This window comes from Rosa chinensis, chromosome 3 (assembly GCF_002994745.2).
Source record: "Rosa chinensis cultivar Old Blush chromosome 3, RchiOBHm-V2, whole genome shotgun sequence".
Taxonomy (NCBI): Eukaryota; Viridiplantae; Streptophyta; class Magnoliopsida; order Rosales; family Rosaceae; genus Rosa; species Rosa chinensis.
Window position 1 is genome coordinate 19,012,020 of NC_037090.1, and position 15,833 is coordinate 19,027,852.

At 36.8% G+C, this 15,833-nt stretch overlaps 2 protein-coding genes and 1 long non-coding RNA gene across 3 annotated transcripts; 1 reads left to right on the forward strand and 2 right to left on the reverse strand.

The window, feature by feature from the left end:
• Nucleotides 1-3,953: 3,953 nt before the first annotated feature.
• On the reverse strand, nt 3,954-4,399 carry LOC121052040. Its single transcript, XR_005807836.1, has 2 exons — nt 4,177-4,399; nt 3,954-4,028 (listed from the first exon to the last, which is right to left on the reverse strand). It is a non-coding gene; the product is annotated as an uncharacterized LOC121052040 (long non-coding RNA).
• A 5,456-nt stretch (nt 4,400-9,855) lies between these two features.
• LOC112193375 lies at nt 9,856-14,378 on the forward strand. The gene is made up of 5 exons (XM_024333502.2): nt 9,856-10,102; nt 11,223-11,485; nt 11,563-11,774; nt 12,065-12,329; nt 13,839-14,378. The coding sequence occupies exons 1-5, from the start codon at nt 10,009-10,011 to the stop codon at nt 14,133-14,135; spliced, it is 1,131 nt and encodes a 376-aa protein (XP_024189270.1). The 5' UTR covers nt 9,856-10,008; the 3' UTR covers nt 14,136-14,378.
• Nucleotides 14,379-14,401: 23 nt separating this feature from the next.
• Nucleotides 14,402-15,282, reverse strand: LOC112193376 (germin-like protein subfamily 3 member 2). The gene has a single exon (XM_024333503.2). It carries the CDS (start codon nt 15,202-15,204, stop codon nt 14,554-14,556), a length of 651 nt encoding a protein of 216 aa, XP_024189271.1. The 5' UTR covers nt 15,205-15,282; the 3' UTR covers nt 14,402-14,553.
• Between the last annotated feature and the right edge of the window lie 551 nt (nt 15,283-15,833).

The window sequence follows — 15,833 nt, forward strand, 5'->3', positions numbered from 1 at the left end:
GACATCATTCTTTGGAATGTATCTTTCTATTATTTAAATATTGATTAGAAAAGATATTTTCCAACTGGTTAATTCGTACTAATTAAGAGAATTAGTCTTAATTGATTTATGATTGATTTAAACTAATTGACAATCTTTTCTTAAAAAATTATTTCCTAATAGGAGTCAATTAGGTTAGAAACATTGATTGTGGAGGTATCTTTTTGTTTGATCATAATATATATATATATATATATATATATATATATATATACAGATCCTATCCAGAGCGAGGCATCGCTTTAAAATTTCAGAGCGAGGTTAGGGTTTAGGGTCACTTTTCGGTCGCATATCCACATCTCAACCATTCAGTTTCTAGGTATTAATGTATAGATCATCTCTACAAAATTTCAGCCAAATTGATGGTCGTTAAGGCATTGATAACTCCCTTAAAGCTAGTACGGTTCAGGTTGGACAGATTCAGTTCGTCTATTGGTTTAAGCGAGTTAGATACCTTAAAGACCATCAATTTCGTTGAAATTTTGCAAAGATGATCTATACATTAGTACCTAAAAACTGAACGATTGAGATGTGGATATGCGACCGAAAAGTGACCATAAACCCTAACCTCGCTCTGAAATTTCAAAGCGATGCCTCGCTCTGGATAAGATCTGTATATATATATATATATATATATATATATATATTTGTGCCCTAAAACATGAAAATTATTTGTTCTGAAAGTCTAATTTAGTGTTGACTAATCTAATTCCATGTTTTTATAGAAAATCTTGACAAGAGGAGAAAAAGTGAAATTTCAGGGAATTTTTCATGCACCACCACTTTTGGCGACACAAATATTTCATGAAGCAATCCCGGAAAAATAGTAGTTTAAATGGAGCAATGAAGCTATGGACCATGAAGTACTGATGCAAAGGACTAAATTTGATCACTCGTTTGGCAGGAAATTACAAGGAAAGTCCATGAAAATCAGTATGCAAAACAGTTGCTGCAAAGTAGAAAATTGCAGTTTCAGAATCAGCTTTTTGGGAATAATTTTGGAGAGCGCTTCTTGCATTCTTCCAACTGTACCTTTACAGAAAGGGTCAGCATTCCTTAAAGATATCATGTTGTACTTCAACATGAGCCAAATAACTGGTCAGAATCATCAACGAGGCAGCAGGAAATCAAGTGCAAAATAAACTTCCCGATAAGGCAGAAACTGTCAGTTTTTCATGAAGCTTTTCGGGAGATCTTTTCCGACAACTTACTTAGGTTTTTCTAGAAGGTTATTAATCATTCTTGAAGATATGATGTCATAAATCGTGGATAAGTCAAGAATCATTCAGAATATGGGCAATATCAAGTCAATCCTTGTCCAAGAAATAAGCTTCAGAGAAAGAAAACGTATCTTAGTCAAAATAGGATAGTTTGACCTAGAACCTTCTTTGGGCCGTACATTTTTGGAAGGTCTATGATGCTACAATTATCAAGGAGAGTCCTAGAAGAATCCTACAAGATTAATCCATCATATTATTCTCTGAATAATAGGCATTCCTACGCACATTCTCTCCTTTGGTTATCTCATTGACTTTGGTGACCCAAAACCATCCTAACACTCTTCATCTTCATGTTTCCCATGCATAATAAAGAGAGCTAGCTGCTCCTCTCTTCTCCTAAGTCATTCTTTTCTACTCTACACTCTCATAGCTCATCATTACTTCCCTCTTTTTACTTCATCTCTTCGATATCTTTTTCCCTTATTTTTGAGATCTATTACCACTCTCATACTCCACGTCTATGCTTTTTACAATGCTTGAGTTGCTCCATTTTTCTTCCATTCATCATTTTACTCCTATCTCTTCTCTATATAAGCATCCCTTCATTAGACTCTTAAACCATCACCCATACACCTCATTACATTTTCTTTCTCTCTATCTCCACCACAAAACCTCCATCCCCACCTCCTAAAATCCAAACCCATACCATCTGTACTACTTTATTTCTTCCATCACCACCACCATTTCATATCCTCTATCTCTATTAACACCAACACTACTACATCATTTCTTCACTCTCTTTTCTATCATCATTTTCCCCATCTACTCCACCTATTCACACAATACAAAAGACAAGCTTTACTATCTTTTATCATCAAATATTTAAGAGCAAGAAGAAGAGGGAATCACCACCACCACCAAGACATGAGCTTGGGGACCATCCAACACACCACTAATCCAACTCTATCCCTTTTACTCTAGATTATATTTTGGTGTTTAATTTGACTATGAAGTTAGTATATGTAATTATGAGTGAGCAGTACTTTGTTGGGGTTAGGGTTGAAAGCCCTAGCCAATCTTATATGGATTGATGTTATAATATTATGTGATGTAATTTTCTTTAATATGCCTACATGCTAGTTCAAAAGTTGAATGCATATGCTTAGACTTCACCACTTTGAGTATGTGTGTTTTCTATGTCATGATATAATGTTGAGAGCTTGGTAACATATGAATGTTAAAGCATGAAAGCACATAGGTGTGCATGTAGGGGTTGTGAATTACAATCACTTAGAGATAAGATTGGTTGGTTTGCATGATTTCTTCATCTCCAAACGTTATGCACTAAATATCTAACCGGATTGAAATGCATAACTTAAGTAGTTAAGTACTACACCCAAGAGAGATGCAAGGAGAGGAATTGGTTAATTAATTTAGCATTATTCATATCGAAATGCATCAATACTTGCAGAGGAGGTTAGTGGTAGACAATCTAAATCCTAACTTTCATCCATTTGATCACTAATTTAGTTTACATTTGAGCATCTATTTATTTTCAATTCAAAACTATCTTCAAAAACCAAAATCAAAGCACTACTGCATCTTGCACATACTCACCATGAGTCTAGATTTCCCTGTGAATTTAGGTTTGTGGTTGTACATTTGCATATTTTAGCTCTCCTTAGATTCACACCTTAGCTAGTGAAATTGACAGGACCCACCCCGGATTTCACCTTGAAATCCAAAGTGGCCCTGTGAGGCCCACATTAGAAGAAATTTTACCAAAAATTTGGCGGAACTTCCTCTAAAAGTGGACTACCCAAAACCTGTAGAAAGACATTTACACTTCTAAAATAATCCATCCTTAATTTTCTGGAGCCACACGGCTCCCTAAATCACAACATCTCCCATTTCACAAAACAATTATGAACTTAAGAATATTAATCTTATGGGTTATCAGAGCAATCTAATGCACAGGCGTACAAGAAGATAGAATACAAGATAAAGGACCGATACTTTTATAATGCGGAAGCTATGATAGCTATGCCTTAACCCCATGTACGCTCGACCTCAACTAAACTGGCCTGCAAACTGGGCATTTGAAACCAAAGGACCCAGGGGAAAAACATTTGAAAATCGTTAGAGTGAGTGGACAAAAAAATGAGTAATTTTGAATGAATAAGTGAAACTTAATGCTTTCCCAAGTTATTCTCTAAAACCTTGCATGCAGTAAAAATCTTAGAAACACTTTTAATTATCATCTTTACTGCAATCTTAATCACGTAAAATAGAACATCTTACAATCTCTTAAAATCTTCAATCCCTCATATACGTAATCATATTCCAAACATCTTGTTAAATTACTCATATCTCAAATCATATCTCAAAATGGATGATGACTAAAGGGGATTGCCGATTAGTCATCTCATGCCACCTAGAGGGGAATGCCGACCAGTGACGCATCGGAGGGGACTTCCGCTTAACTATCTCATGGCATATGGAGGGAACTGCCGACCAAATGACGCATCGGATGGGACCAAGCCGCTGAGCGCTGGAGTACCGTTCCGATTTTGGCCTGGGCGAAAGTATTAGGCGCTGGCCTCTTAGGCGCCCGCCTAGATGAGCTAGGCGGAGGTTAGGCGGCCTGGGCGGAGTCGGTAGGGAGCTGGGCGCTTGATTTTTTTTTTTTTTTTATCGTCATTCGTCAAATCGACTTATTCTCCTCTCATTCTCTATTCACTGATAACCCAGAACTGAAATATTCATTTTCTAAGCACACAAATCACATTTCAAAATCAAAATCATCTATTTGGGTGCAGAGAAAACATGAGATTCTGCACTTTGGTTAAGAAAAGCAAAAGCTTCAATATAACACATTTTCTGGGCAACGAAACAGAGAAAGAGAGTAGTAGCTTACATGATAAAGATTAGAAAATAGATTGAGGTAGGTGGAGATCATGGAGATCTCAGATATGTGGTGGCCATGCTTGGGTTCTTAGATCTGTGGTGCCTTGGGTTTTGAAGCAGAGAATGGAAGAGAGAGAGAAAGAGAGCTGGAAGAGAGACCTGTGGTGCCTTGGGTTTTGAAGTAGAGAATGGAAGAGAGAGAGAAAGAGAGCTGGAAGAGAGACAGAGAGTGGAAGAATACTAGAATAGTGGGAAGTTAATTGGATTGAGCCGAAGTCTCAAGCTGGGGTTTTTTAATTTTATTATTATTATTATTATTTGTTTTTTTTTTTTTTTTTGAGGAGAAAAATGTCAACCAACAAATGGTGGAGGCCCAACCCGAACTTGTCAATGAGCTATGTCTTGGTACATGCCATTCTTTATATTTTCAAAGATTATCTATATATTTTATTTTTTATTTATATAATTATTTGTTATAAAAATAAAAATAAAATATAAAAATAAAAACCGCCTAGGCCCCTGGGCGCTAGGCCTTGAGTCACCGCCCGACTAGCGCCTAGCGTTTTTTAGAACCTTGGATGGGACTGCAGACGAAAATATTCTGGAGGGGACTGCCGACCAGAATATTGTCTGGAGGGGACTGTCGACCACGTAATGCATGCATGCGCTAACTTATGTACCTCCTCAATAAACTGGAATTAACCTCTTCCAAATAATTGCTTTTGGAAAGACACTCGATATTAACTCAACAAATCATCGATAATTCACCGAAAGCATAACTTAGGTTTATCTTGATAACTCAAAGCTCAATAAATCTCGATAATTCAATCATGCTCAAATATTTGCTAAATTATTCGTACTCGTATATCACCATATAAATCAATATTCGAAATCAATAATTCTCACAATATTTTCTTAATCAATCACTTCCCGAAAATCATTTCCCAACTTAATAACTCATAAATAACTATCTCGAAAATCTACTAAAAGCCCTCGGGAAGGAATTCCAGTACTAATCTAGTAATTCATAAATAAATCTCAATAAATCAAAACTCAATAAACCATAAAACACAATAATTCAAATGATAAATTAAATCTCAATTGGAAAATAATAATAATACTGCATGCACAATTTATGTAAAATAAATGTCCACTCATAGTATTATTTAGGTGACCACGCAACCGGTTTTCTACGTCGAGCAGTAGCTCGGCACGTCACCCTGTACACAATTATAATTCATGAATAACAATCGGAAAATTAAATACGATTCCCACATCAAATCCTCATAAATCAACATTTCTATTTCTTCTCTGATTTAACCAAAACTTCATCATTAACACCAATTCTTTAATACAAAGTTTGTAGGGCAGAATTGAGAGAAATCCGATGGTGGAATTCTCGTAAATCAATAACCAAACTAACGAATTTCGGAAATTCCGATTAATACCAAAACTCTTCCGATTCTCACCAAACTCATATCTATAAATTTGTAACAACAAGTACTATCCAACAGACCAAAACAACTCACCAGGAACGGTCGAACGCGCCTTCACACGTCACCACAGGCGACTGCGCCTGGGACCTACGAGCTGCCGGTCAACCACCATATCTGGTTACCAAATTTTACCAGCATCATTAACTCAACATTCTAAGTATCTTTCATAACTGTGGCCAAGCTCAATTTCAAGTTTTGAAGGTCGAAATTACCTCAAATCCGTACGGGGTTTCTCGCCTTCGATCCGCCCTAATCCGGCCAAATCGTTGATACCCATTGTCATGGTTCGAACCAGCATCGAGGAGTGGGTGATGGATCGGCCTGAAATGGCCGGAAAATTAGAAAACTTCTGTGACCCGAAACGCCGGCCGAACCCCTCAAGTTCACTGCCTTGCTGCGCCTCCCACGGCCCAAATCGCGCCACCAAGCTACCACTATCATAAAGAGGATGAAGAGACGAGTTCATAGTTGCAGACAGGGCCTCAATCGGTCACCGGTTTAGGGAGAAACTGCTAGCCAAAGCTGACGGGGTCGGGGAGAGAGAAACAGAGAGCAGAGAGAGAGAGAGAGTGGTAGAACTGATCTACCACAGTAAATTTTTGAATATATATACTAATTTACCATGAGTAACTTTACCTTTTCGCTTATAACTTTCACATACGAACTCCGATTTTTACGTACAACATATGCACGCGTTCGGTTTAACGTCCTCTACGACTTTCATGAAAAAAATTTCCTCAAATTTTGAGCCAAACAAAAAGTCAACTTTTGGGGCCCCCTAAAAGGTCGAAACGGAGCCAAAAAGTAAATGTAAATGTCGTTTATCAATCGAAAGACTCGTAAACTGGTAAATTTAGGTTCGGGGCATTACAGAATTGAATCTAATCCTCCTGGGTTTGACACATTTCTTAAATCTCTATACTATTACTTGTACCATTTATACTTGAGGGTGACTATTTGACTAACACTTTTTCCTCCATATAATTATGAAAATGTGGTCTAGGTTTTCAGCGCTTTTGCGTGAGATTATTGTGCATCTCATATCAGTGCAAAAAGTGTTCTTGCTTAGTAAGAGAGTTTCTGACATGCATCATTAAAATCACTTATTCCTTATTAAGTGATTCATTGCTCATACACTTGCATAATTCTCTCGAGATCAGTGGAGAAGTCTGTGATGCAAGAAGTTTGAAGGTCGTGGTCAACACCTTCCTTTCAAGTGAAAAGGCTCTCAAATGAAGAAGATAGAAGAGGTTCGAGTCAAACGCATCATCTATAAAGTCTAGTGATTGCAGCCATGGTTAGAGCTACTTTTGTTTGTAGAGAAACTCATTTTTCACTATTAGTGGATAGTCTTTCATTTGGGCTCTCAAAAGTTAGAGCCTGCAGTGTTTTTCCCTCAATTTGATGTTTTCACTTGGTAAACAAAATGCTGTCTTTATTGCAAATTTCTGTTATCAGTACATGTCAGGATAGCAATCTTGCTTTCAATTTCCGATATCCAAAAAAAGTTCATCCTAGCATTTTCAGATTTTTCTAGGGTTTTCAAATTTTTGATATAGGATTAGGGGTTCGTGCTGATAATGTGTTAAGAGAATATGATTCAGAGAGAATATTGTGTGTATTTCATTCATATTAAAGATCTCTATATATAGAGGATTACATAGATATTTGCTTGGAATACAAGTACAAAATTTTACTATAATTAAACCAACATATTGATAGGATATCTATGAGAACATTCCAGCTCTGTTACAATTAGGTTAAGTAACCTCGTTTGGAAGAGGCACACTAAAATTCTCTATATCTTTCGAAACAACCAGAGACTTTTGTCTACAAATAAATCCATGAAAATGTGCATCTTTTATATTTATTTTGTTAGAAGAGGCCGTTACAAGTCACCGAATAATTCATTGACAAAAATATATACACTTATATATGTACATTCTTTTACGGCTCATTGGGTCGGAGATATTCGAAGATCATAGAAAAATTAAATTACTCGCAAGGTGTAAAAAATTAGAAAGGTAAAATAAGGGGGGTGTATTGTATATGGAATTACTGGCACTTTTAAAGAAATCCATGGAATTTAAAAGTTTGGGTGTATTCAATAGAGACTTTTAATAGTCCATAAAAGTCTGGGTGTATTTAATTAGGATTTTAAAAAATCTTTATGAATTCCACCAAAGTCTAGGGGTATTCAATTAGGACTTTTAAAAATGAATAGAAGTTTAGGGGTATTCAAAATATCATTCATACATACGGAATTAGAAAATCATGGAAAATCATGGACTTTGTAGTGTTAAGTATAAATACCAAATTCCAATATTTTTCCAGCCACCAGAGCAAAGATTTTGAGCGTGGAAAAGTCTGTCAAAGTTCTTCTCTCTGCGCGTTCAAGGTTGGTCCTCCATCATCTCTCTTTCATGATTTCTTTTTTCTTTTCTCTATTATTTTGTGATATCAACCTCTAATACCTAACATGTTCATTGTTGTTGTTGAATTTGATTTTTTTTTTTTTTTCAATTGTGATGCTTGGAACCCTAATATTATCATCAACTCCTAAAACAAAGCCAAATAATGTATATGCCTAATGCTTTTACGGTTCGATCATAGTCCTGCATACTATTGCGGTTGTTGCTATTGTCGTCGCTTGTTTGCTGCGTATGTTTCTTCTTCTTTGTTTTTCTCGCTAGGTTTTCTGTTTCTTTTGTATTTGTTGCTGTCCTATATGGCATGGTTCTCTTTTTTTTTGCTACTGCTTTGCCCTTGTGGCTCTTAAGTTCGGGTAGATTAGCCAAACGGTGGGTGGTTTTTTTTTTTTTTTTCCTTCATGCCAGAACTTCTTTTCTATACCTAATAGTGTGTGTGATTTTACCCTGCATTGAGATGGGACTTATGTTGACAATCTCATGTCAACTTTCTTAAAATGATAGTAATGTCAAAGGTGCGATTTGGTTCAAGCTTTGGGTGAATCTATACAGAGTTATTAATTTTCATTCAAATTTTGCTTTAACCCTTCAATTTGAAGCCAATGTATTAGCAGCTTGTAGTTGGACGTGAGGTAAGCAGATATCGAAATCGCCATGGGAAGATATCACAAAATGTATTAGCAGCTTGTAACATACTAATTGCACATGTTTTTTATTATTAGGTAAATATTACTTAGGGGACTGCGGATTCCCAAATCGACGTCGGTTCCTAGCTCCATTTCGAGGTACTCGATATCACCTCAAAGATTTTGGTGGTGAAGGAAATCATCCTGTCAATGCAATTGAGTTATTCAATCTTCGCCATGCTTCCTTGAGGAACGTAATTGAGAGAATATTTGGAATATTTAAGTCGTGTTTCACAATCTTCAAATCAGCACCACCATTTTTATATAAGACACAAGCAGAACTAGTTTTGGCTTGTGCAGGACTGCACAATTTTCTTCGACAGGAATGTCGTTCAGATGAATTTCCTCCTGAACCAGAAGAAGATCCGATAGACAATCACGAAGATAATTTTGAATGGGATGATTTTCAAACCCAAGATCAGCAAAGAGAGAATGCTAATGAATGGAGAATGAGTATTGCTACTCATATGTGGACAGATGCCCAACCAAATGCCAACAATGAAAACAATGACAATCAAGAAAGTGAAAATGAGGGAGAAGAATAAATCATATCATTATTTCAAAGACGTCTGCTTATTTGGCATGAAACTTCATCAATGTGTTTTTTTTTCCCTTCTCTTTTTTGGATATCTTTTGGTTTGGTTGATTATATTTGGAGGCTTTTCCTTTATTTTCTTATATGTTTGTTTCATGACATTATTTGAGCTTCTCTGATTCCTACGCTAATGGTCATTAGTTAACATAGCTATGGCATCGTATTTTATTCTCTGACTAATAAACTAGCTTGGTTTTTCTTTTTATAAGTATTGTGAAATCTACATAAGTCATTCATATAAAGTCTATAGATTTTTACAAATCAGTAAAAATCTGTGCTAAAAATCAGTAAAAGTCAATGGTTTTTAAAAAATCAATAAAAGTCTATGAACTTTTTATAGAATCCATAGACTTTTGAAAAAGTCTATCATTTAAAAAAACTCCACACAAATCCAAATACAATACACCCCCCTAAGAATGAATGTATCAAAAGGAGCACACATATAATACGAAAGTATGGGCTACTATTGGCTCACTCCTTGACTAGGATTAACAATAACCATGTGGATTTTAGCTTTAATTGATTGACCATTTGGGAACAGGGACAGTCACAACACACACTCATAGACACAGAGAGCTTGGTCAGCCTTCTTCGATCTGATCTTAAATCTCAGACAGATCTCGTCGGCTGGTGAAAATGGCCGGTGGAGTTAACCGGAAGATATCGGCCGCTTCGGCCAGAGCTCACACCCGAAGAACCAAGCAAAACAGCTCCTTCCGTCTTCCTTCAGGTGGCTTCTTCTTCTTTCTCATTTCTTTCTTAATTTGATTTAACGTCTTCAATGCATCTCGGTTTTTAGTAATTTTTCTTGTTGAAAAATGTAGGACAAGAATTTGAATCTGTTTCTTTTCTGGGTATGAGAAAATTTAAACTCTTACTTGGTTTTAGCTATTTGTGATTAGTTTCTGGGGTTTTGTTAATGAGGAAAGTTAAAAGGAATCAACTTCTTAGATCATTTACGTAAAGAATTTGAAATTGAAATAGGGTCAGGTTGAGAAGTCTTATGCTTTAAGCCTTTTGGGTGAGAACTTGTTATTGTTGTTCTGAATGTTGATATTGAATTAAGAAGTAAATAGTAAAAACAAGGTGATGTTTTGGGTTAGGAAGATAGTTCATGGGTTCAATCCTAACCAATGCACGAAAAAGAAGTAATTAATGTAAAAAGGAGTGCTGTTGACTTGGATAAATGTTTTCTAACAATGAAATGTACGTTCTCTGCTTCAGTTTTGAGCTTGTATTAGGAGTGAACTTTGACATGGTATCAGTCATCTAAAACAAAAAGAAAAACACAGAAGTGAAAAATGGTTCTTTCTCCTTGAAGTAATCCATCGAGGGAAATTTAGTTTCCCCACAGTGAGGTTGAGTAGAGACTAGATATAAGATTTTGTCTTTCATCTGGATACCAATAGACTACTACCTACATGTAAGCAGACGACTAACAAGCCTTTGAAGGTGCATGCTTTCTTTAGTATCTCTGTAAGGAATTTCTCATTTCGATGTGATAATAGTTTATATAATTTATGGACCAAGTTAGACATGGTATTCAATGATCAGGGATTATGCTTCATTATAATAGTGCCATAGGCCTTGTCTATTACTGCACATTGTATCTCTGTTAATCTTGACAACAATTTTATGACTTTTGTTTAATTTCCTGCAAAGTGTCAATACTAAACTCCTAAATGCATCTGATCCAAAATATTTATGCATTTGATGTCATTTTTATGCTCGAAGCATGAAGTCGAATAAGTTGGTCCCTTCTTTTTGGCCGAGACAGGTTGTGTAATATGTTTCTTGAGCTTTTTCTCAAATCTTTTTATTGTGATCTGATTAGAACTCAATAATTTCAGGGATGTTTAGGACAACACTGGTGGTGTTGTTTATGGGGTTTCTGGCATGGGCATATCAGGCCATCCAACCTCCTCCACCAAAGATTTGTGGCTCTCCTGATGGCCCTCCTGTTACAGCACCAAGAATAAAACTTAGGGATGGAAGGCATTTAGCCTATCAAGAGCATGGGGTCCCAAAAGAAAATGCTCAGTATAAAATTGTTTATGTCCATGGTATTGATTCTTGCAGACATGATGCTGTTGCTGCACAAACCCTATCTCCAGTATGTATCTTATGGTTTGTTTTGTATCTGTCTCGGTTGCATTTACTATTATGTTGACCTGTGGTGTGTTCTTCCAGGAAATTGTTGAAGACTTGGGTGTCTACTTTGTGTCTTTTGACAGACCTGGTTATGGAGAGAGTGATCCTGATCCAAATAGAACAGCAAAGAGTATGGCTTTAGATATAGAGGAGCTGGCTGATGAATTAGGATTAGGATCCAGATTCTATGTAATTGGTTTTTCCATGGGTGGACAGGTTCTTTGGGGTTGCCTCAAGTACATCCCTCACAGGTATGATTAATCATGCAGTGTAAATGGACAGTTTCTTTATATGTGTATGATGGAAAAGATAAAATCGTACAACTGTTATACCATGTCATTGTGCTGAGCCTGACAGAGTACAAAAAATTAACAATCCACATTGCCATTGTTGGTGGGTCAGGGTCCCATATTGTGTGGTAGTAGAACATATTTCATTTATACCATGTAAAGCCTACAAGTTAGAATTTACATACATGATGTGTTACAGCCATTGTATTTGGGATATCCTCTTATGTGAGGGATTTGTGTAATGGTAACAGGCTAGCAGGAGCGGCACTATTAGCTCCAGTTGTTAATTACTGGTGGACCGGTATTCCTGCAAATCTATCTAACGAAGCATACCACCAACAGTTTCAGCAAGACCAGTGGGCAGTTCGTGTTTCTCACTACACCCCTTGGCTTACCTATTTCTGGAACACTCAAAAATGGTTTCCCGCTTCAAGTGTTATGGCTCACAGCACAGATATTCTTTCTCAACAAGACAAAGAACTCCTCCCTAAGCTTTTCAAAAGAAAACCATATATGGTATGTACCACTAGTTTATTTATTTACTTATTTTTTTGTAGTTCTATGTATTCTTGTTCTTCAGTAAACTTTACTGAGACCACTTCAACTAGCGGCCATGTGCAACTATAAAAAGGCATTTCAAAAACAAAGTAGGAACAAATATTGCCCAAAAGATGGTAGTGTGCACTGATTGTTTTGTTTTATTCCTCTCCCTCTCGCCTCTCTTTCCTTTTGACAAATAGGAAACAGAAAATAAAAAATGAGGACATTGTCAAACAGGTCCGAACGTTTAGACTGTTTAACATTTGGTAGCACCATTTCAGAACAATGACAGTCGTGTAAAGTTCAACGTATATGGACTAAGTTCCGAATTTACAGAATTAGATTCATTAAATACAAACTTTGAAAGTTGGTATTATTTTTAGTGTTCCAGAAATTTATCAGTTAAGTTCTTAAGAATTTTGAGGCTTGAAATTATACCATTAAGTTGATCTGTCTTAATATTTCAGAACAGGATTTCCTCCATACTTTTTCTTATTTTCTTTTTAATTTGATTTCTGTCCTTAATAGTCCTGATCTATCGAAGTTACAAATGAGCTATGTCAAGTTTCAACTACGTTTAGCTCTGTTGTCTATACTTGGTTTTGATTGGCCATGTATATTAATCAAGAGCAGCCTAGAGGGGGAGATATACATCCCTCTTCTACAAAGCAGTCCCATAGGATGAACTTGAAACCTCTCGCATGTGGGAAGAGGGTCCTATTTGGTATCCATGCTGGTGATAGTAACTGATGTCAGTTTATCATCTAACAAGTTGGTCTAGTGTGATCAATAAAAGCTTGCTGGTCAGTGTTTTAAGGATTGGCCATATCATCTCATTGAAATTTTAGGACCAATCTGGCACCTATGAATACCAGATTTAGTTTCTTTGTCGTGGCATCAGTGAAACTCTATCATCACATAAAAGCAATCATGTCTAGGGATTCAAACAAGTCCTCACTACCGGAAATTTAGTTGCACAGTCATGAAATCAAAAATAATGAAATTCATAGAAAAATAAAATATAATGAAAAATAGGGGAGAAAGAGGATTGCAGTACAGCTTGACTGCAATCCCTGAACGTCTTCTGCTCTGTCTCTTGCAATTCCCTTGGATTGGATCTATCCCTTATCTGTACAGCTTTGATTCACTTTTAGATGGATATATCATACTGGGAAAGTTCATTTTAGACCGTATTAACTCCAATGTTCGAGGCACTCCCATCACGTAGTATCCCATGTTAACGTGTTGTACAATATATTCTTGCAGAGTACTATAATTTCAATGGTTACTTTTTTCTATTCTCTCCCTCGCATCACACATACATGTATATAGAGCAGGATTCGTAGTTTAGCTAATGGTTTTAATTGTGCTTAGCAAATCCCTCAATTTATAGAGAGTATTATGTATCCATATGCTATTATAAATGTCGTTTTAATTCTATAAAAGAAGAAAAAGCTGTAGTTTATTTCGTTATGGTTTTCTCAGGACCAGGTAAGACAGCAAGGAGAATTCGAGTCCATTCACCGTGACATGAATCTTGGATTTGGGACCTGGGAATTCAGTCCTCTGGATCTGGAAAATCCTTTTCCAAACAATGAAGCTTCTGTTCATGTGTGGCATGGAGATGAAGATAACATGGTTCCTGTTACTCTGCAACGATACATTGCCCAACAACTTCCCTGGATTCAATATCATGAGATACCAGGTGCTGGACACTTGTTCCCACATGCTGATGGGATGTGCAATACCATTGTCAAGGCACTTTTAACTGATGACAAGTAACCTTCTACTTATCTAATGGGCTACTTCATGTTAGCTTTTCTGTGCATTCATATTCTCTGTGGAGAATCAGAGAATCAAAGTTCTGTATGTTCAATATAGATTTTGAACCAGCCAGCTCTGTTATAGATTGTTGCACCACAATACACTTGCTTCTTAGGGACTGAATATTGAAAAGTTGGGTTTGATATAAAATTGTGAAACCTGCAGGATTGTTGTTTGCTACACTATGGAATGGTTAAATCACAGAAAAACGTTTACACGTGTCGTTCCTGCATTCAAATCATCAATTTAATTTCTTGATTTCCTCTACATTAGCAATACAAGGTACATTAAATAAAAGTACTTTAATCATGGGGTAAAACCAACTTATAATGCAATTCAACTGACCAAAGTGCCCTATGGTAGGGCACTTCTTACCTCACCCAAATCTTCTTCTCATCAGAGCAATCTGCTTAGGACTCAATCCAAATGCCTTCTCCAAGAGCTTATCATTTATACCAGACCCAAAAATAGCCGCTGGGATCTTCTGCATTCCTGGATTTTGGCTATTGAAGCTTCCAAATACTGTAGCTGGCTTCTTGCCGACGTTCATTAAAAAGTGAACTAGACCCCTGGGGAACACCATGACCTCTCCTTGCTCAACTACCCTAGCGAAAACCCTATTTGTAGAATCAACAAACCCAGAATAAACACTCCCTTGCACTATATATGCTATTTCTGTGGCTCTTGGGTGGAAATGTGGTGGATTGATTCCACCCACCTTGAGATCAGCTCTTACAAATGACATCCCTAGTGTGTTGATCCCTGGAAAGATTGTCGGGTTCACCGAGATGGCCGCGAGGCCCGTGTCCGTGAAGTTCCCGGGTACCTTCATTCCGGAGAAGACGAAGTCATCGGTGGTGGCCTCAGACGAGTTCTTGCATGGGATGATGGTGAGGTGGGCTGTTCTTGATGCACTGGATTTCAGATTCGGTAAGCAATAGTCTTGAATTGGGTCGGGATCGGAAGCTAATGTTGTGGCACATAGGAGGATGAAATTAACAAACAATAGGGTAAGAGTAGAAGACATTTTCGTGGCATAGACAAAGCTCTCTATGAGATAAGAAGCAAAGGGTCTAAGCTGAGGCTTTATAGAACTGAATATGTTGATTTATAAGCTCCTTGATACAATTGGGTTTAATTACAAGCTTATTTGCTGGATATTAGGCGGGTATTGTGGAAGTGGATACAACACCATTATGTAAATTGGTCCCTACTAATGATCTTCTTCGCTAATACCATGCTGCCATGCTTGCAATACTTTATGATTGCTAATCATAAATAAGTCTGAATTATATTGCAAGGTTAAGTGAAAGTCGACAAAAATGGTTATGAATGATCATTATGATTCTCACTTTCTGCCAGGGCATTATGATTCTCACTTTCTGCCAGCGCCGTGGCCAGAGAACGGCGCCTGTGCATATTGATCTAAAGTAGGCCGTGGATAACAAATGAATGATGAGGTAATTTTGGTTGCTTGGCAGTGAAGGGAAGGTGACTATTTGAAAATGATCAGTTCCACTCATAGGTGATTTGATAATTGTTTTGCCGAATGGTCAACGAGAAGAAATGATTTGATTTCATAGCATTGCTATACCAATATCTGGGAGCAATCCACCACATCAAAAAGAAGAAGAAAATTTTTTTGTTTAATCGAAC

What these genes read in the sequence shown, in the direction of transcription:
- LOC112193376 (XM_024333503.2), bottom strand. Translation starts at nt 15,204, where the DNA reads ATGTCTTCTACTCTTACCCTATTGTTTGTTAATTTCATCCTCCTATGT.
- LOC112193375 (XM_024333502.2), top strand. Translation starts at nt 10,009, where the DNA reads ATGGCCGGTGGAGTTAACCGGAAGATATCGGCCGCTTCGGCCAGAGCT. An exon ending in CTCCTTCCGTCTTCCTTCAG is followed by an intron (nt 10,103 to 11,222) that starts GTGGCTTCTTCT and finishes CAATAATTTCAG; the next exon opens with GGATGTTTAGGACAACACTG. An exon ending in TCAAAAGAAAACCATATATG is followed by an intron (nt 12,330 to 13,838) that starts GTATGTACCACT and finishes TGGTTTTCTCAG; the next exon opens with GACCAGGTAAGACAGCAAGG.